Source organism: Pelophylax lessonae (genome assembly GCF_965119305.1).
Source record: "Pelophylax lessonae genome assembly, chromosome: 4".
In the NCBI taxonomy this organism is placed as follows: domain Eukaryota; kingdom Metazoa; phylum Chordata; class Amphibia; order Anura; family Ranidae; genus Pelophylax; species Pelophylax lessonae.
The window spans coordinates 255,991,983-256,014,827 of NC_138771.1; the positions used below are offsets into that span (position 1 = coordinate 255,991,983).

The 22,845-nt window shown below is 40.1% G+C and overlaps 1 protein-coding gene across 1 annotated transcript in view; it reads left to right on the forward strand.

Moving 5' to 3' along the window:
• The window catches only part of CAPS2 (calcyphosine 2), a 157,936-nt gene that overhangs the window by 75,473 nt on the left and 59,618 nt on the right, over nucleotides 1–22,845 (forward strand). The window contains exon 10 of the mRNA XM_082255905.1: nucleotides 1,850–1,924. Within this exon, the coding sequence (XP_082112031.1) occupies nucleotides 1,850–1,924 (75 nt within the window). The remainder of the gene's footprint in view (nucleotides 1–1,849; nucleotides 1,925–22,845) is intronic.

Below are 22,845 nucleotides of genomic sequence, written 5' to 3' on the forward strand. Positions count from 1 at the left end.
CTGTATGCAAAAACGCCGTTTTTGGCATTTTGCATACAGGGAAGTGTAGTGGAGGGGTCTAGGGTCTTTTAGACCCTCGATCCCTCCATAAAGTGTACCTGTCACGACATATTGCTGTCACAAGGGATGTTTACATTGCTTGTGACAGCAATAAAAGTGATCAGATTTTTTTTTTTTTTTTAAAACTGTAATAAAGTTAAAAAAATAAATAAAATAAATGGGAAAAAAAAAAAAAAATTTAGCCGCCCCCGTCACCGTTAGCTCGCGCACAAAAAAAAACGTATACACAAGTCGAGCCGCAAATGAAATCGCTGTTCAAACCACACATGTGAGGTATCGCCGCGATCGCCAGAGTGTGAGCAATAATTTAAAAAAAAGAGCTACACTCTACCTCTAAACTGGTAACCGTTAAATAAATTTAAAGCGTCGCAGATTGAGATCTCTATTGACCGTAGTTTGTCGACATCCCACGGGGGGGCGCAATTTTAAACCGTAACATGTTGGGTATCTATTTACTCGGCGTGACATGTTCTTTCACAATATACAAAAAAAATGGGCTAACTTTACTGTTTAGTATTTTTTAAATGCAGTGAAATGTGATTTTTCAAAATTTTTCCAAAAAAATGGCGCTTTATAGACCGCTGCGCAAATACCGCGTGACAAAAATGATTGCAATGACCGACATTTTATTCTCCAGAGTCTTTTCTAAAATAATATATATAATGTTTGGGGGTTCTAAGTTGTTTTCTAGGAAAAAATACTGATTTTAACTTGTGAACAAAATGTGTCAAAAATAGGCTCGGTCCTTAAGTGGTTAAGGGGGTTAATCCTTCTGGTCCGGAAGTGGTTAAATAACCTAAAAACACCAAGTTAATCTCTGATATAAAATGCATAGAAAATTCATATATGGATAAGAAAAAGAATATTCACAAATTAATCTATGTGTAGGGCTGGTCCAAGACATTGCGCTGCCTGGGTCCAATAATGAAATGCTGCCTCCCCCCCCACCTAAAAAAAAATCACGTCTACCAAAAGGCCCCATCAGTTTGCAATACGGGCGGCAGTATGAGATGGAGAAATGCCACCCGTAACACGCCCCAAACTGATGACACACAAAACTGCTGGAAAAAAAATCTTGGGAGTCAATTTGCTGCCCCTCTCCAAGAGCTGCCTGGGTCCAATGGACCAAGTGGGACCCATGGTGGGACCCTGTCTATGAGCATTATCAAAGTTGTTCCATTTGTGCTTTATAAACCAAATAAAAAAATTAAAAAAAGTTTATGAAAGTAAGCTTTCTTACCTAAAACAGCTTATATATGTATTTAATCTGTATATTTAGCTGCATGCCTAAAGGTAAGGATTAAGTAAAAATTTTTGTCATAGAATACATAGAATGCACATTTAATGTTTGCATTTGTGCACATGATCAGTAGCATTATCATGAATATTATCTTTTTCATGGGCATCAATCAGTGAGCCCAAATCTGACCCCTCATCAAATATTGTGCTACAACAGCTTTAACTGTATCATTTTAGTAAAATACAGATAATAGCATTATTGGTCTCTGCTGAGTACTATAGTGAAAAAAAACTTGTGTAATGTCTTGTATTTTTAGGCTACGTTCACATGTTAGTGTAGCGGACCGTGGGCAGAATCACAGCGATTCTGCCCGCGATCTGGAAATCATTGCAAATCGCGGGACGCCTGTGCGCTGCTGTCCTACGATTTGCAATGATTTCCGGATCGCAGGCAGAATCGCTGTGATTCTGCCCGCGGTCCACTACGCTAACATGTGAACGTAGCCTAAAGAAATATGAAATGTATAATGTTCTCTTACTTTATATACAGGATAAAAACAAGGTCAACATTAACGGAAAACATGTTGTCACACAAGCTATGCTTTGATGCAAGAATTATATGCAGGTAATGAAACTTTAATAACATCATTGAGAATCTATACTAATACATTACTAATTTAAAAAAAATTTTTTTATGACATACCAGATTTCTTTTTTGATAATGTTGTCTTGGAAAAAATGATATAATTTTTTTATGCATCCCATAGATGCATATTGTATTTTATTGTATTGTATGTATATTTGTATATGACATTTTTTGCTTTAGAAATGTCAGTATAGCTGCAGCAGGCTACATACAAACTCCATACCCCCTATACATACATCGTAAAGACGCACTACTTTACAGGCACATTCAGGGGACCCCCCAGGCACAATATTTGAAGGAATTTTTTATTTTTATAGTTTCACTTTAAGCCTCATTAAAATCAGTACATCAGTGCTCCTTTAAAAATGATCGTTTTTTAAAAACTTTTTTTTTATTGGTACATGTTCCCCAGGTCAGTACACAGACCCCCATACACTTTTTTGGGGCAATAACTTGCATTTAAGCCTTCAAAATGAGGCCGTATGATTTTCGAGGTTCGAGTCTCATAGACTTCAATGGGGTGTGTTTGTTCTAATTACCTTTTCCTCTGTTCGCGGTGTTCTGGTGCGAACCGAACCAGGGGTGTTCGGTTCATCACTAGCAAGCAGATTCTGCTTCACAGAGGCACCTGTGAAAGGGACCTTAGTGTTTACCTGATCAAAGCTGGCTGCATCTTGGCCACACCTGGCTGTTTTTTTGTGATCTGTTACTTTTACTTTAATTTCTGTTTGTTTCTTGAATACACCTGTATGCTGCCCGCCCTGACCTCCAGGCTGTCCTTCCCTTATCTATGCTCTATGATTTGCTCCTGGGGCTTAGCCTTGTCCAGAACCACTGATAAGGCAGTACAGCCAGCCCTCCTGTACTGGGCCACATCAATTCAAAAGGGGGGCCCGCCACCTGCTGAGCAGGAGGGACAGCTGTACTGCATTATTGCTGGCGCTTGTGGATCCACTGCAACTAAGGCTGCAGAGAAAGGGACTGATGAATCTCTGTTCTCAGTCCTTTTCTCTGTTTCAAATGTGAGACATCAGGGGTCTGTTTAGACCCCTGACATTTAACCAAAGCCACTCCCCAAAGGGCAGTTAAAAAATGAATAAATAAATAATGTAAATAGGTGAAGAGTGCGCTGATTAAATAATATGTGAAGCTGCAACCATAGATCCAAAAAAAGGAAATGGCAGATAATAAATGTAAAATCAGTTGCGCTAAACATATAAGTTATCACTCTCAAGTGAAAACACAAATGTGTGTTAAAGTCAAAAACCAAAGGTTAATGATAAACATGTAGTGAACAGATGAATATATAAATGATCTAGAAAATCACTAAACAGTGTAGTACAAAATAAAACAATGGTGAAAATCATTTGGAATTGCACAGACACTAGTCACTTTATCCCTTTTGGACTATAAATGATTTCACTTGGAATGTTTTCACCATTGTTTTATTTTGTACTACACTGTTGGGCCTCTTGCACACGATACTCCTGTTTGAGCATCTCCTTTTGATTTTCTAGATCATTTATATATTCATCTGTTCACTACATGTTTATCATTAACCTTTGGTTTTTGACTTTAACACACATTTGTGTTTTCACTTGAGAGTGATAACTTATATGTTTAGCGCACCTGATTTTACATTTATTAAATAAATAAATAACAACTCTAAAAAAATGAAAAAAATTGTAAAAATCAAAAAACTTTAACAGAACAGGGGTGCGTTTGCGTTCCCCTAAGCACTTAAGCCAACAGTATAAAACATAAAGTTTATTAGGATTTCTCAATAAAATATATATATATAAGGGATGCACCGAAATGAAATTCTTGGCCGAAGCCGAAGCCGAATAATAATAAAATGTTTGGCCGAAGGCCGAAGGCCGAATACCGAACGCGGTGTTTTGCATTTTTTCCATTTATTTTGCCAATTTTTTGTCCTCTCTCTTGTCCTCTCGTGTCTCTCTCTCTCTCTCTCTCTCGTCCTCTCACTCTCTCTCTCTCTTGTCCTCTCATGTCTCTCTCTCTCTCTCTCTCTCTTGTCCTCTCATGTCTCTCTCTCTCCCTAAATGTTACTGTAGGGAATGGGATTCAGTGCACACTGCAGCCTTGTACCATAGGGTTAATGTTAGTGACACTGTAGGGATTGGGAAGGATGCTGGGAATGGAAATCAGGAAGCATGCAGGCAGCCTTGTAAATTTTAATTGCAGATACAGGGCACTGGGCAGGTCAGGGTTAATGTGGTAACATCAATTACTCAGTGACAGTCAGTCAGTGTCAGTGTGGACTCGATCAGATTATACAGTGACAGACAGTCTCTCATAGTGGTTGTAGTAGGAGGCTGGAGGTGGACTAGTAGTAGCCTGGAAAGGAGCACAGCCACATACGTACATTACTCACTCGTGCACTGCAGCCCGCCCCACACATTCAGTGAGTCTTACTCTCCTCCCTAGTTTTTTCAATGGCACATTCAGGAAGCCAATCACGCCGTGGGTAGCGGCACAGCGGAACCAATCAGGTGTGAAGGCACGCGTGATTGGTTCGCTGTGCAGCTAATCACGGCGTGATTGGCTTCCTGAATGTGCCATTGAAAAAACTAGGGAGGAGAGTAAGACTCGCTGAATGTGTGGGGCGGGCTGCAGTGCACAAGTGAGTAATGTATGTATGCTCACCGCTGAAGTGTCCCAGCTTCCCCTGCCTAACACGGAAGTCTGTGCGTCCTCCTGTCCTCCTCCGAGTCCCTTCCCCCTGTAAATATCGTGACCTCAGCGATATGAATATCGCCTACGGCCACAGAACGATAGTCAGTATCATATCGACTATCGTTCAGCCCTATTATTCGGCACAAAATTATTCGGCCTTTTGACTTATTCGGCCGAACACCGAAAGTGCTATTTTTTCTATTTTCGGCCGAATAATGTTCGGCCGCCGATTATTCGGTGCATCCCTAATATATATATATATATATAACCGAACCGCTGACCCACACTGTGTTTGTGGGCTTCCGTCAGTATACGGCTTCCTTCAGTCTTGAACATAGATCGATATTCCAACCGCCCTACATACAAAACTAGATGACAACTTAGCTTGTATGTATCTGAAAACAACTAATTCCTTTATTGAACAAGAAACAGACGTTTATACACTTGAGAAGTATGTCAGTCGCTACATGAACAATGAGCCGAATATTTACCCAAAACATCACACAATGGTTAGATGTCGAGGTACAGATGACTCATGGCTAATCCCATCTAGACAAGGTTATCATTAACATGCTAATTAACTCAGCGCACCTAAACCAGCTGGGATGACAAGACTGCCCGGCAACAAAGCTAAAACAAAATAACACATCATCCTTAGTAATAAAAAACAGAACACCTTATTATACAGACAATGGCAGGAGACCCCAGTATCAGTCTGTCCATCTCCTACATTGAAGTACATGGAATACACATTATTTAGGAGTCACAGACTTCATGGCAGCGGTCTACAACAGTCTATAGGTCTCACAGTGTAAAGTGGGATTAAATCTTCATATTTCATGAGAGATATTGTTGATAAATATTACTCTCCCATTTGAGTAATCCAAACCATATACTCAGTGTCTATTAAGTACATCATTTCCTTGGCCACCCTGTGCCCATAATAGACACCATGTGACTTACACATAAGAGGAGCCTAGGGACCTGAGACAGGGATTTCCCAACCTCTCTAAAGTAAGCTGGGTTCCACGGGCCCCTCAACCAAAGTGACTCCTATATATATATATATATAAATGTGTATATTAACCCACTTTAAGGGAGGTTTAGAGTCTCTCTTTGGGGTTAGGAGAGTATGCAGTGGTCATGGATAAGGGGAAACGATGAATTACCAATCCATTCCCACTATGTCCCTAGGAATATCATTTGATATTTTCCGGAGGTGGGGGACTGATTTCTAACAGCAGCCCTGGCCCTGTCTATATTGTCAGTTGTCAGGCTAGAGCCTGCACCCTTGCAAGAGCCTTCTGCCCCCTGTTGGTGACATAGAGGAGTAACTTCATTCAGTGACTTGCATGAACTGTAACATACGACCCAGTGTTTATTGAAAATGCTGTCATAACAATGCTCTGTTTTACTTCCAAACAAGCTTAAATCATTTCTATGACAAGCTGACAGCTAGCTAGTCTTTGTGCTGCAATCACTTTACAGTAAAAGGTGTGACAGTTCTTCATCCCTCAACAGTGCATAATAAATAAGCTCTTTTAGAACGATCGTGAGAGGCTCTTTTTTTTGTGTTGAATGTTTGGATGACAGGCTTGCAGCCTATAAACATGGCTTCATATATCAGGCTGATGTAAATCTATACTGTGGACATCTGAGTCACTGCATCAAAGCCTTCACATTCAAGGGCAGAAAGTGTTTCACTGTGACCTTTATCTGACATTATCAAGTGATTGAAAAATAACCCAATAAAGGCGTATTTGATCTTAAGAATCTTTAGCAGATTTTTATTAGGGGACATTTGTTTTTAAACAAGACACCTCCAGTTTTCCACCCGCTTCTTCTTAAAAGGATTTGAAATGGCTAATTCCTCTCCGTATCGCAGTGATTCAATGATTACCTCAGAGGCATTGCAGCTTTACTTTCATTTGCCTTTCCAAAAGGAACAGCCTAACACTGCTTGTTTCTAAATGGATTATTTATATTGCTTTGTAATGGATACACAAGGACGTAGAATTCATTTTTTCCATGTTTTCCTTCTATGTATGTGGGTTTTACCAGGCTAGAGGGATCATTACAAGGCATATATATATATATATATATATATAATACTATTATATTATATATATATATATATATATATATATATATATATATATATATATATATATATAATACTATTATATTATATATATATATATATATATATATATATATATATATATATATATACTGTATATATACAGTTTTTTTATATAAAAAAATGAATGGCAGAGTTGCAGAAAGTTTACCCTAGGCCATGCACCCTTTCCTAAATGATTCTCCACATATATATTTTAAAATTTGATAACAGGAAATGCTATTGTATGTAATATTTGCTCATGGAATAAAGTGGTCAACCTTAAGTCCCGGTTCACACTATAGTGATGTCAGACATCGCATGTGATTCAGAGCGCACTGCTCTGCAAATCACGTGCGATGTCTGTGCGATGCAAATTCAGCCATACAGATTGCATGGCTGAATTTGCATCGGATTCGGACTAAACATGCACAGGACCCTTTTTTGTGTCTGCAGCAGAATCGGATTTCATTGTGGTTCACACCAATGCGATCTGATTCATGTCCGAACTGTCAGTTTGCACTGCGATATGCGAACTGATCTGGGGGTGTCAATACAAGGTTAACGACACCCCCAGCGATTCGCATATGGCAGTGTGAACTGCCTGCGGTTTGAATGCGATGCGGGAAGCCGCAGTGGATTCACATCGCGTATATGTGAACCGGCACTCAAGCGGATCTTCACTGCATCTGAGCACCACAAACCAAAAACACTGTTTAAATAACTTTTAATATTTAAAGCAAATTTCCCTAATCATCCATGTCTCTATGCTTTATTTTGGTGAAAAATCTTTGAAAAACACCCCCCTAGGATTTCTGGCCGTGGCCATTTTGAGTAAGGGCAAATGATTCATGAAGAATTTACTTCCTGTCTTTAGCCTAAAGGAGTTGTAAAAGCAGATGCATCCTATGCATTAAGATAAAAAAAAACCTCCTGTGAGTAGCAGCCTCCCCAGCACCCCCTAATAATTACTTGAGCTTGAGAAGTAACTGAAGAAATGTAAAAAAAAAAAAAAGTTTAAAACAAGTACATATGAAAATCTTTCCTATCTATTTACTAATGACAGCAATGATAGCAGCATGAGGAATACAAATATTCCATGTTGATTGTGAGAGTGAAGTTTTACTTTAAAGTGGTTCTAAAGGCAGAAGGTTTTTATATCTTAATGCATTCTATGCATTAGGATAAAAAGCCTTCTGTGTACAGCAGCCCCCCTCAGCCCCTCTAATACTTTCCTGAGCCCCATCTCGATCCAGCGATGTTACACAGGAGACTCGGCTATCAAGGACCCTCTAGACTGGCTGAGAAAAAGCAGTGGGCGCCATTGGCTCCCACTGCTGTCAATCAGGGTCAGTGAGACAATGAGAAGATAAAGGGGACGGGGCAGCACCACAGCTCCATGTCTGAATGGACACACAGAGCAGCAGCTTGGCTCTGGTGCCCCCATAGCAAGCTTCTTGCTATGGGGGCACTCGGCAGGAGGGAGGGGCCAAAAGTGTCAGCGAGGGATCGAAGAAGAGGAAGATCTGGGCTGCTCTGTACAAAACCAACTGCACTGCACAGAGCAGGTAAGTATAACAATTCAATCAACGACACTACCTGCCTGGAGTTTGCATGTTCTCCCTGTGCCTGCGTGGGTTTTCTCTGGGTACTCCGGTTTCCTCCCACACTCCAAAGACATGCTGGTAGGTTAATTGGATCCTGTATAAAATTGGCCCTACTATGTATGTATGAATGGGAGTTAGAGACCTTAGATTGTAAGCTCCTTGAGGGCAGGGACTGATGTGAATGTGTAATGTATATGTTAAGTGCTGCGTAAATTGACAGCGCTATATAAGTACCTGAAATAAATAAATAAATAATCACGTAGTAATTCAAGTAGTGCAGCGCAAACCAAAGAAATATGTAAACTAAAATAAAACATCCAATAAATCATTGAGAAGTCCATTGCATAAAAATCCAGATATCCATGACCGCTGTAAATAAGTGCTTCCAAATGGGGCATGCAGGTGTCACTATGAGAATCCCTCGACCACAAACATAAGTAGCCTCTCACCTCCCTGCTGAGACTAATAGGTTTTAATGCACTTTCCCCAATGGGGGTCACAGATTATCCAGTAAGCACTCAATGATAGTGGAGACAGCCAGTCCATGACATGTAAAATAAATAAGGCAATATCCAGTGCTCTGCATTTAACATCAAACTTTAATAAAGCAGGTTAAAAAACTTACAAGCATAGCACTTGTGACAAGTGCAAATGATCAGCACTCTGTCAATCAGTTTACAATAGGGATGGCTATGGGTGACGTCACACGTAGCTCCTCCCCCATACACGTTACGTTCTGGGCTGGACTTCGCCTACGGCCACATCACCCTGAACACGCCCAATCTCATTTGATCTCAGAGGCTAAGCAGGGTCGGGCCTGGTTAGTACCTGGATGGGAGACCGCCTGGGAATACCAGGTGCTGTAGGCTAGTCTTGCTTACGAAGTCTTGCCCAGGTCGTACAGGGAGGAGCTACGTGTGATGTCCCCCACGGCCATCCTTATGGTATACTGATTGTACTGAGAGCGCTGATCGTTTGCACTTGTCACAAGTGCTATTCTTGTAGGTTTTTTAACCTGCTTTATTAAAATTTGATATTAAACAGAGAGCACTATATATTGCCTTGTTTATTTTATACATCAGAGATGGACTGTCACCGCTACCAACGAGTGCTTACTGGATAATCTGTGACCTCATTTGGGAAGGTGTATTGAGACCTATTGGTCTTAGCAAGGGGGTGAGAGGCTGCTTATGTTTGTGGTAGAGGGATTCTCACAGTGACACCTGCATGCCCCATTTGGAAGCACTTATTCACAGCGGTCATGGATATGTGGATTTCTATGCGATGGACTTCTTATTAATTTATTCATGATTTTGTGGATGTTTTATTTTAGTTTATATATTTCTATTATTTGCGTTGCACTACTTGGCACTACTTGAATGATTATATGTACTTATAAGGTATTGCGTTTTGGCCTTGAAGTGTTCAGCTGGCAAACCTATTAGGTATTAATTGACATTTCTGCTGAACATATTATATCTTTAGGTAAGTATAACATGTTTGTTATTTTTAGAAAAGAAAAGAAAAAAAAAAAACTAGACTTTAATGTCACTTGGTTGTAAGTGGTTGTAAACCTCAGTCAATGGAATCTGTGCAAATCACATATATCTGTAGTGTTTACTTATCTCGCTCCAAAGCTCTAAGTGTTGTTTCTTACGGGTGCTTTGTTCACTTCTAAAAAGTTTTCCTGACACATGAGATAAATGTGTCGGGGGGCGGGGGGAGCTCAGCACGCAGTGTTTCTATTCAAAACACAGTTCTTCTACTGTGTGTGGAGGGGGTGTGTGCCTTTCCTCCAATCAGCTCTCACACACTGTTACTGCAGACTCTCCTCCCCCACCTCTGTGCTCCTGACAGATGAAGAAAGATTTCAACACAATTCTGCCCTTTTGAAGGGGTTTAGGGAAGAGAAGAGTGCAGATAAACAAGTAAAACTTATGCAGAAGGATTTGATTTATTTCTGTGTATCATCTGAAGCTGTTCACTTCACTGGGTATATGTGAGGGTTTACAACCACTTTCAATTCACTTTTCTGAAATATGCAAGTCCAAGTATTTCCCAATGATTTCCGATGGAGACCCTTACTGCTCATTCACATGCATGATGCATTCGCCTGCACATTTACTGCTAATTAAGATGATTCTTTCATTGGTATTTACCTTTTGTAAGCTTTATACAGTAAATCTGGCAAACCTAGGGAAATCCAGGCTGGTGAACGTGCATGGATTTGTCAATCCTTTATAAATATGCTATTGTTATTTCAAAATGTATGTGAACCCTAAAAATGAACTTCACTTTTTTTCTCCCCTTTGGTCTGTTAAATATAACATTGAAAGCATTTGTTATATCAGTTTGAAAAAAAAAAACTGTTGATCATGCCAGAAATCTTGTGAGCTGATAACTTCCTTTGCTTTACATCTTTGCTAACTGAGAACTACAGAGCACCTCTCCCTCTTACCACCTCCAAAAAAAATAGGTAAGGGGGTATTCTGTAGTCCTAACACATTGTATATGCTAGAGGAACAAGGCTGCACCCCTGTATATTCAGTACAATGAGTGAGGCTTGTCACCCTAGGACAAAATTACCTGGTAAAAATAAAGGGGAAATATTCTGGAGAAAAAAATCTAATACAGCCACCACATCTAAAAACTGTATATTATATACCCTAGTTAACCACTTTGCCTCTTAAACCTGTTCACCCCCATGAAGCAGAACAATTTTTTACATTTCTGCCATGGACCTGTTTATTCAGCAATAACTTTATCATTACTAATGATAACAAGGTAATACAACATTTGTTTTTAAAACAAGGCTTTATTTTTCGTGATATTTTCCTGCAACAATTATATATATATATTTGCAATCCATAGACAATAAAATGCAACAAAATGAAACAAAACACACCTTTTCTTTTATTTAGTAGTATTCGTTTAAAAATAAATAGTGTTACTGCACATAAATGTGCACACTTTATTCTGTAATTTTACTTGTTTAAAATTACACCAAAGTTATGATTCCGGTTTAAAGCATTACAAAGTTACCGTATATACCATTGAAATAATTTTCTTTTTCAGTTTTGCATGTTTTTAAATTAGAAATGTATAAACAAAATGTTAAATGTGTAAAAATATTAAATATTAAACAAAAACAAAATTGTTTAAATAATAATAATAATTAATAAATAAAAACAAACAAAAAAATTTGAAAAATAATAGTTGAAGACAGAAGACTAAGGCCCTGTTCACACCTGAGTGATTTTCAGCTTGTAAAACGCTCAGCTCTGAAGCTCCAAAACGCCCAACAAGCAAAATACAATTTATTTCAATGGCCCCTGTTCACATATGAGTGTTCTGTTACCCGAAGCAAAACGCCTGAAGCTCAGAAAAGTACATGAGCTTTTTGGCAGATTACAAGCGTTTTTGGCCCCATAGACTTCAATAGAAACGCCTGACTTGAACAGAAAAACTCTCGTAAAATGCGCTCCACCCCTAAATTCCTCTCCCTCTCCTCCCTCTAGTGCTTTCTATTGGCTAAACAAAAATGGCTGAAGCTGTAAAACACTTGTATTACACTTCTAAAACGCTTTAAAAAGGCTTGTAAAAATTTTCAAAAAAAAGCTTACAAAAACACCAGTAAATAAATATGCTAAGGTCTAAATGGAGCCTAAGAAGTTAATTAGGGATGATTATTGAACGCTAAGCATTAATAAGGGGTTAAACAGAAACCTTTCATTTAAGAAAACAACTTTTTTTACTTGTCAAGTTGCTTTGCCTAATGTCTTCTGCAGATCTTAGTTCATCCCTTTGATCTGCAGATGAATGAACAGAAAGACACAAATGTAACAATATGTTACTTTGTATCTTTGTATAATTTCAATCTTGAGCAGTGCTGTATATAAACACTGATTCAGACTGCTTCCGACTTTTTCTCTGGGTATATTGTAGTGACGGCTTTGATTAATCAGAGCCACCAATTATAATATACTGGGAGGATGGGTCCCAGATGCAGGGCAGAGAGACTGGACTTACTACACACACCCTGTGTATTATGATACAGTTTTTTTTTGGTGTGTGTAGGACACCCAAAGTCTGAAGTTAGTTAAATTGTATTGACTACCTATATGCCCCTATTCCTGTTTAGGCAGTCCTTTTTTGCTGGTTGTCCTAGAGTAGTTGAAGAGCAGCTGTCTTCGTATGTGAAAGGTATGTTACATGGACAGACCATTAATTTGGGTTCAAATAGGAACTCCCCCCCCCCCCCATCCCTTAACTCTATAGCCTGGTGGTGGCAAACAAACATACCTACACACCCAGTAATTTAGCTGTATTCTCTAGGGATCCTCCGCAGCAGCACACACAGTCCCATGGCACACCTCTTTCTGATGTCATCAGAAGTCATCTGTTTTTTTTCTGTTGGGGCTTGCCACATAATGACATGGAAGCATTGCAGCTCATCATCAGGGGGCTGGCTGCAAAAACCATTAAGAGACAGCTGCCCCCCCCCCCTTTAATGCAGTGTTGCCCATGCACCGTAGATTACCCTACGGCCTCCTGGGTTGCTAGACGTGGGTTCCCAGGAGGCTAGGTGAAAATTATTATACCATTCGTGCCTTAGCAAGATATAAGCACGTGCAGGCATGTTTCTTCCCAAAAAGTATTAAAAAATACATGTAAGTAAACTAAAAAAATACAAAAACAGAGTATATAATCGTCTGTCTGAGAGTAAGGGGGCAGAATGGGAATGGAATGAGAGAAATTAGATAGAGAAGCTGCTTTAATAAATAAAGAAAGTTTAGGGCTCCCATGGAAACCAACCAGAGTTCATTTTTAATTAAAAACTCACGTCAGCTTTAGTATGTTATTGTAATTTCAAATGCTGCATTTATTCCTAAAACTGCTAATTTCGGTAAAATAATACCTGGTAATTCCGCCAATTAAGATCCTTGTTCAGATGCTTCTTATTATAGGGTGTAACTGTCACTTGCGTATTGCATATTCATAGTTCATTCAAACCATTTTCAGCTGTATATTACAGGAGTGCAGGAATTCCCTATGAAGGACAACTGGGCCAAACCTGTATAGTTTACCTTTAAAACAATTTTATGTTTAATTTCTTACAAACCATATTCATTTTACAAATCATTTGGTATTTTGTCAAAATATTTGCTCCATTATGTTCACTGTTCTGCAATTTTCTGCTGTGAATAATTGCTCGTTGAATGTTTTTTTTTTAACCTCCTTTCCCTTTTTTTGTATTCCAAATAAAATAAAAATAACAGCATTCTTTTCTGTAATATGTACAGCTTTAAAGTAACTTTTAATTAGAAAGGACAGGCGCCACTCAGTAATATAACCACAATTTATTGAATAAAAATATAGCACACTTACATGTAGGTAATGTGTGGGCTTCTCCTGTTATTCTCTCAACCCCGTAGCATGGCGCTCTCTTCCTCACAGCCGAACCAGCAGCCGGGAGATGACGCCGCCTCGATAGAGTCCAATGGGGGAGCAGGATTAGTCCAGCAACAGCGGTGAGCCGCTTGTCCACCTATGATGACGTAACGCGTTTCGGAGCATGCGCACAACGCTCCTTCCTCAGACGACTTGAAGTACCGATAAAGCCCAGTCATATATACACACTAGCTGCACTAATTATGATGGAAGGGCGGTACAAACCAGGGATTCTACTACCTGAATGTACTTCATGTTGAACATGAGACCTATCATTAGACCTAGACTAATTGTATAGCACACCATCATATCATTATAAAACAAAAAAAAAAAAAGAGAAAAGGGGAAGGAAACAATAAAAAATTATTATATTACAAAGGGAAGAGAGAGAGGGAAGGGAAAGGGGAGAAATAGGGAGGGGGGGGATGAGAGAATTAAAAGGCATAAATATATATAAAAACTACAAGTTAAAATTTACACGGAAATGTGAATACGCACTTTAGCATAACAACGCACCATCATCGTGCGGGCACATCCGTATGTAAAGAAGAAAAAAATAAGAAAAAAATACGTATATATAAATAATAAAAAAAAAAAAAAAAAAGGGGGGGGGGGGAGGGGGGGAGAAGTATAATTTCATTAATATGTTGGGAAACTATTCACAGTGGCAGCAATAAAGATAAAAAACCCCAATCAACGTGGATCAATAAAGAACCATAGGGTACAGTCTGCATTTACAAGATGGTGTTGACGTCCAATTCTTCGTTAAGTCCCCCGGGCGAGAGGACATCTAAGGCGTATATCCAGTAGGTTTCCCTTTGGCCTACTGGATATATGCCTTAGATGTCCTCTCGCCCGGGGGACTTAACGAAGAATTGGACGTCAACACCATCTTGTAAATGCAGACTGTACCCTATGGTTCTTTATTGATCCACGTTGATTGGGGTTTTTTATCTTTATTGCTGCCACTGTGAATAGTTTCCCAACATATTAATGAAATTATACTTCTCCCCCCCTCCCCCCCTTTTTTTTTTTTTTTATTATGTATATATACGTATTTTTTTCTTATTTTTTTCTTCTTTACATACGGATGTGCCCGCACGATGATGGTGCGTTGTTATGCTAAAGTGCGTATACACATTTCCGTGTAAATTTTAACTTGTAGTTTTTATATATATTTATGCCTTTTAATTCTCTCATCCCACCCCTCCCTATTTCTCCCCTTTCCCTTCCCTCTCTCTCTTCCCTTTGTAATATAATAATTTTTTATTGTTTCCTTCCCCTTTTCTCTTTTTTGTTTTTTTTTGTTTTATAATGATATGATGGTGTGCTATACAATTAGTCTAGGTCTAATGATAGGTCTCATGTTCAACATGAAGTACATTCAGGTAGTAGAATCCCTGGTTTGTACCGCCCTTCCATCATAATTAGTGCAGCTAGTGTGTATATATGACTGGGCTTTATCGGTACTTCAAGTCGTCTGAGGAAGGAGCGTTGTGCGCATGCTCCGAAACGCGTTACGTCATCATAGGTGGACAAGCGGCTCACCGCTGTTGCTGGACTAATCCTGCTCCCCCATTGGACTCTATCGAGGCGGCGTCATCTCCCGGCTGCTGGTTCGGCTGTGAGGAAGAGAGCGCCATGCTACGGGGTTGAGAGAATAACAGGAGAAGCCCACACATTACCTACATGTAAGTGTGCTATATTTTTATTCAATAAATTGTGGTTATATTACTGAGTGGCGCCTGTCCTTTCTAATTACATATGTGCCAGCGGGATTCCGGCTTCTGCCTGCTCACAGTGCTGCCTTCAGGAACCAACATCGAATTTTGCTACATTAGGATCCACATCCCTCCATTCCATCTACAGCTCAGTGCGGGTCCTATCCATCGGCACAAGCGCCCAACACACCACTTGTTTTTTAAAGTAACTTTTAAACAATGATCGTCTTAAAATCAGGTCAGCTCTGTGGCAGAAATGTATTTTTTAAAGATACACTCCAGTCAGACATGAAATGTTTGTATTCAGGCTCACTCAGCGGACACGGCCTGGCTGCTGAATGGCTCTGATTTTCTTTATGGCATTCATATTGTGCAGTTGACTGCCCTAAGTGTTTATGGCTGCTGATATTCTTATCTATGAATCAGAACCTGCAGAAAAGGGCAGTCCAGTGAGTTCTTTGGTTCTGAGCATGGTCCTGTTGTAGGTCATTGAAAGAAGGAGGTTGCAGACTAAAGAATCATGGGCAAAAGGCAGTCTGAACTCAAATTACTGTAAAAAGCTTGCTGATTTTGTTGTTGTGGATTATATAAAACTCAATTTAAAGTGGATGTAAATCTCTGAAATGAAAAATGAACAAAGCATATTCCTCTATAGTGAAATAATATAGATAAAAACAAAAGGCCAGGAACATAGCGTAGTGGTTCTGAGCATGGTCCTGTTGTAGGTTATTGAAAGAAGGAGGTTGCAGACTAAAGAATCATGGGCAAAAGGCAGTCTGAACTCAAATTACTGTAAAAAGCTTGCTAATTTTGTTGTTGTGGATTATATAAAACTCAATTTAAAGTGGATGTAAATCTCTGAAATGAAAAATGAACAAAGCATATTCCTCTATAGTGTGAACAAGCATCAGCCCAAAGCAGCAAGTGTGTTTCTTATCTGTTACATAGTTACATATAGTTACATAGTAGGTGAGGTTGAATAAAGACAATAGTCCATCCAGTTCAACCTGTGTAGGTGTGTGTGGCTGTAATCATCTCACATAGCCCTTAATGTCCTGATCCTTGAGATGTAAGTCTAAGAGTCTTTTGAAAGCCACCATACTTCCCGCAGAAACCACCTCTTGTGGTAGAGAATTCCACAATCTTGTAGCCCTAACAGTAAAGAACCCCCCTCGTTGCCTGAGGTTAAAACGCTTCTCCTCTAATCGCATTGTATGTCCTCGAGTCCTCATGCAATCCCTTCGAATGAACAGCTTTTTTTTCTAAGCTGAGATCCCCATTAAGATATTTATAAATTGCTATCATGTCCCCCCTCAGACATCTCTTCTCCAGGGAGAATAAATCGAGCGATTGCAGACGCTCTTCATAGTTAAGGTCCTCCCTCTGCTATCTGCATGAGTCAACTGTGACAGATAGTACTGATACCACAGAATCACAGGGGGGGGGGGGGAGAGTTGGGCACGCAGAGGGTGATTGACAGCCTCAGCTGTGCATGTTTCCCTATGATAATATCAGGGCCATCTTACTGAATGGGCACACTGGGCAGTTGCCTGGGGGCCCCACCTGCCTAGCGACCCAGCCCCAGCCAAGCATTAGTCCTGATTCCCATGTGCATCCCCCTGCCAAACTTAGCAGGTGGCAAGCGCCTGTCGGCCCTGTGCTGCTGTCACTTGGGGCTGTAGAGGGGGAACCAACAACTGCAGGAATGCCAGTCTTCTACAGGAACAGGCACACACAGGACAGTCGAGTCCTGACTCTCATCCCTGTGTGTGTTCACCGGACCCATCCGCCCAACTTGGAAGCTGTCATTACCCTGGCACTGCTGTTCCAATAAATATCGCCTTATCAATAATTTGCTTTTTTATTCTCGTGGGTGATTGTGTAGGCGGGGCCCCAGTGCACTGCATTGCCCGGGGCCCTTTAATGCTCTTAAGATGGCACTGGATACTTTGTGAAGGGGGTGTGTCGGTTCCCTCCACTCAATTCCCATGTCACACTGAGCACTCCTCTCTGTGCTCTGCAGTGTGTGATGTCAGATCTCCACCCCCTGCCTTCTAGATTTGAGAGATGCTGTGTAAAATGTGTGTTTTATGAGGCTGTAGAGAAGAGAATGTTGCAGATAAGCAGGTACTACTTATATAGTTGGATTTGTATCACCGGAGGCTAGTCACGTCACGGGATATATGTAAAAGTTTACAACCACTTTATAGATCATTTCAATATACTTTGTCAGTTTTTATTTCACTTCCAATGAAATCCAATAACCAGCACTCAAGAAAAACCCTAGTACTCCCTTAATGAGACTTCACAATAACCCCCATCAGCTGGAATAACCTTATGCCCATGGGCAAGGGAATCAATATGTTAAGCAATACCAGCGCTATAATAACAAAGGCTATCTTGTGCAAATACACCATGTTAACATATAATAATAAAGTAAAATATGTTTCCAATACAAAAAAAGGGCTTTTCTTCCATCTCTATCATGGATCTATCCAAGAAATATCATAGGAAAACCAAAAGGCCATGCCCATAGTGTAGTACATATTAAAACCAAATTAATTAATTTAAAAGTGTGCTTACATGAGTCTGAAATGCAACAGCTTTTACAACCAGCGAGATCAATGTAGACAAATACAAGTGCAAATATTTCTTGCCACCACTAGGTTTCACCAACATGTGCAAACCCCTTGTGAAATTAACTCTCATGACTCTCACCAGATAATAGGATCCTTCGATATCAATGGGTCATATCAGGCATGATGCAATAAAAACACAGCGTCTCTCTCCTTCCCTTAGGTCTGCTCTCTGGGTCTCTTCCAGTTCTATGGATCACTCCAAGAAATAATATAGGAAAAACCCAAAGGCCAGGCACATAGTGTAGTCATTTTTAATGCCAGTTTAATAATGTAAAAATATTCTTACATGAGTCTAAGGTGTGACAGCTATAACAACCAGTAAGATCGCTATGAACAGAAATGGTGGATACCCCACTTCTGGTTCCGGTGATGAAGTGACCTCAGACTCTGAACTGGAACCAAAAGTGGGGTATTTGTTTATACAGATCTCACTGGATGTTAAAGCTGTTGCACCATAGATTTATGTAAGCATTATATTATTAATCTGGCTTTAAAAATGACAACAAAATTATAGCACTGGTATTGCTTAGCACAGGGTTTCTCAACCTATTTTCAGTCAAGGCACGCTTTAAAAATGATGAACAATCTTGAGGCACCCTTTAAAAATTATGGACAGTCTCGTGGCACGCCATTCTAAAATGTAAAAACTATTCCAAAAGTTTTACATAATGCAGCCACATCCACACACCCAGGGTGCCTAACGTTAGAGGTGATTTATTCTTCTAAAGCAAATACACTTTTTCAAACAGGTACTGACTAGTATTCCAATGTTTCTCTTCTCTCTCACTTTTTCTCCATCACTCAGGTAATTGGACCCCAATGCTGATGAAGAGGGGCAGGGGAGGGTTAAACAAGGATTTTATGCAGGGGACTGGCATCCTCCTTATCAACTGATTATGCCAATGACAGTTAGGACGCCAGTTAGAAGGTTGTAATGGTGCACAAAGTAAACCTGTGGTTTTGTGGAATTAAAAGGCAGGCTTCATCCATATGCTGGTTTGCATACCATTCTTGGGCACTTTTTAGACATTTTACAAAGGCATCCCTGAAGAAACCTCAAGGCACCCCAGGGTGCCTGGGCAGCCTGATTGAAAAAAATGGCTGGCTTAACATATCGATTTCACTTTTTGCCTGGATTTAAGAAGACCTTATCCTCCAAAGTAAAAAATGTAAAATATATTGATCACTTCCCTGGCATTCTATTGCCCTCGGAAGGAGCAATAACTGAGCTCCAAAAGGCCCCAGTCTGTTGTTGGTGTAGGCAGAGGATAGCCCAGCATGGGCACTTGGCCTTCACTAAAGGAGATGGGGAACCCACTGGCCTGACAGGAGAAAGATGTTGGTTCTCAGGGTGTATTTTTCTTACAAACCCACAAACTGATGTGTCACCACAGCTGTTCTGCAGCAGGAATGTTCTTTTCTGTTAGTTTTTTCTAGTTTTACTTATAGTATGCAAGCTGTCCTATGTTACAGTCTGATCTCTAATGCCAAACAAACTGTTCGGTCTTTGGATGTCAATATGTTAACGTGTTTATTTGCAATCTTCAGCTATTTAATAGCAAAATAAAATGAAGGCTCACATATAGAACCACTTGCTTTGCTAGCCATTGCTGAAAATGTACAAGTAATGACATTAGTAATATATCAAGTGAGAAGGAAATCTCATAATGTCTTTTGTGGTATCCTCGCTTGAGTGTAATTTCCTTTAAAAGTCTATTAAATTGTTTTCTATATAAATCTCTGGCCTGTTGGTGGCTTTGGTGAACTGAATACGTTAAACATGAGTTTGTAGCTCCAAGGCATCTGATGATGTTATTTTTGTATAATAAGAATAAGACTGCCATGGATCACATTAGTCACTGTAAGCATGCCTCGCTGTGCCAGGATACAACAACCTAGCACTGGGGCAATGTTTCCTTTACTAACGGGCTATTATTTTTATTAAATGCCTGTATCGTTAAAAGCAACTTTGCTGATTGTTTTGACTGTGTGTTTTCAGTGGGAAAAATGCATTATATAATTTCTTTACATGGCAGCAAAAGAAAAGCTTTATGTACCTTAATCAAGATTGTAGTTTAGTTTTTAACATATTTATCCAATTCATTTCTCCAGGCTTTGTTCAGAGTAATTTGTAGTTCTGCAGATGCACCCAATTTTGCACTAGATATAATTTTGCATTTGTAGTCTAGTCTAACAAGTAATACATTTGACTTGTTTTTAGGGATATATATGGTGGTATCAGGACAATATCCCCCCGGACATTATCCCCCAGGCAATATCCCCCGGGACAATATCCCTCCGGAAAACATCCCCCTGGACATAATCCCCCCGGGACAACATTCCCTGATAATATCCCCCCGGGACAACATCCCCCGGGCAATATCCCCCAGGACAGTATCCCCCCAGAAAACATCCCCCTGGATATAGGGTTAGGGTTAGAGGGGGGATATTGTCCAGGGAGGATATTGTCTGGGGGGATGTTGTCCAGGGAGGATATTGTCCGGGGGGATGTTGTCCAGGGGGGATATTGTCCGGGGGGATGTTGTCCAGGGGGGATATTGTCTGGGGGGATATTGTCCTGGGGATATTGTCCGGGGGGATATTGTCCGGGGGGATGTTGTTCAGGGGGGATATTGTCTGGGGGGATGTTGTCCAGGGAGGATATTGTCCGGGGGGATGTTGTCCAGGGGGGATATTGTCCGGGGGGATGTTGTCCAGGGGGGATATTGTCTGGGGGGATATTGTCCGGGGGATATTGTCCGGGGGGATATTGTCCGGGGGATATTGTCCTAGAATCATATGTGGTAGCAGATACCAATAATTTTATACATATTAAACAGTAAGATAATAGGAACATGTTTTAAAGTATATACTGTATGTTTTAAAGGTGATGTGGTTCTTCAGTGGGTCTTTAAAAAAATTTAAAGTCAGCAACTACAAATACTGTAGTTGCTGACTTTAAATAATTGGATACTTACCTGTCCAAGGATCTAGGGCTGTCCTCACCCAAGCCGGGTCTCCGGTCATCTTTGGGTCCAGGCTCCAGCATGTTTACTTTGGGAAGCCGGATTCCCACTGCGCATGCATGAGCCGTGCTGCACTTTGTGACTGGTTATGCAGTTTTCTAGGTCCTGTGACATGTCCCAGAAGGCTGCAGGGGAAGGAGGGATGCTGGATGTCTGCTCAGATCACCATGGCGATCTGACGGGAAGTAGGAGCGGGCACCTGTCAAAACCAGGTACCCAGTCCCCCCCCCCCCAAAAAAAACAAAGTGCCAAAACTTAAAGAGGAGTGGGGGAGGCAGACAAGCAGAACTTCCCCTTCTGTGGGAAGTTCTGCTTTAAGGTGTGGTGTCCTCAGATAGCTGTGTCTGTTCAGTTTACTCCTAGTCCCTGGTTACCACCTGGAAGCTAGAAACATATAAACTTAGAAGAGTGACAGCAGAAAAAAGAGCAAGTTGTCCATTGAGTTTGAAAAATCTGCCAGAATTCTTGCATCCACATATTCGTTTCCAGCTACTGATACAAGTGGAACATATATTATCATTCCTGGTTTTCCTGAAGGATCATATTAAAGGGACTTTCTGCACATCCCTTCTGCTCATAGCCATTATTACAGTATCCGGGATACACAATTTATATGTTCAAGGATGAATGAGAATGTGAAATAATTGTGCAGTATTGACAGGGTGGTTTGGGTTCTATGATTGATTTTAATATTGTCTATGTGTTACAATAAAGTTGTTTTTTATGATGCATTGATCTAGATTTTTGGGAATACATTTTATAGAGCCCCAGTTCTGTGATGGATTGGTTTTGAGCCCCTAACTAGTTTTTTTATTTTTTGATTATTCATGACTATTTGATAGGGACTCCCAACCGGACTAGACTTACATGATGGCCCTTGTCTTGAAGCCAAGTGATTTGGGGACCTGAAGGGAGTTTTTGTAGGTTTTGAGTCCATTAAGTTTTGCCAATTTTTTTCTTAATATTTTTGTCTGAATATAAATCTGTGTTTGTCCCAAGCATGTCTGAATCTACTTACTAATGACTGACTCCCTACCTATGCTGGGAGTCTGTTCCAAGCATCAGCCTGTAAAATAATACTTTCTAGGTTTGTTTTGAACTTTCCTCCTACAAGTTTGAAGTCATGTCCCTGTGGTCTTGAAGGTAGTTTCATTTGAAAATTCTGCCCTCCTGAATATCTTTCACACCCATAATGTATTTAAAGGTTTCAGTCTTGTTTCCACTTTTTTGTCTTTCCTCAAGACTGTACATATTAAGTTACTGAAGTCTCTTCTAATGTTTTAACCCCCCTACCTTTCACTATTTTTTGTTGCCTGTCTCTGGACCAATTTTATCTTATTAATATCTTTCTGTATGTGATGTCACCAGAATTGGACACAATATTCTAAATAGGGTCTTACTAAGATCCATATAGTGGAATCAAGACCTCTTATCTCATGCTGGTGATCACTCATGCTGGTGATACCCCCTAGAATTCTATGTGCCTGGCCACATTGTTTGTTCATTTTGCAAGCATCTGAAGTAAGCACTTTGAAATCCTTTTCCTCTGTAGTTTTGGCCAACACTGTACCCTCAATATTGCACTCTATCAAGGGACTCTTTAACTCTAGGTGCATTATTTTATATTTAGAGACATTCAA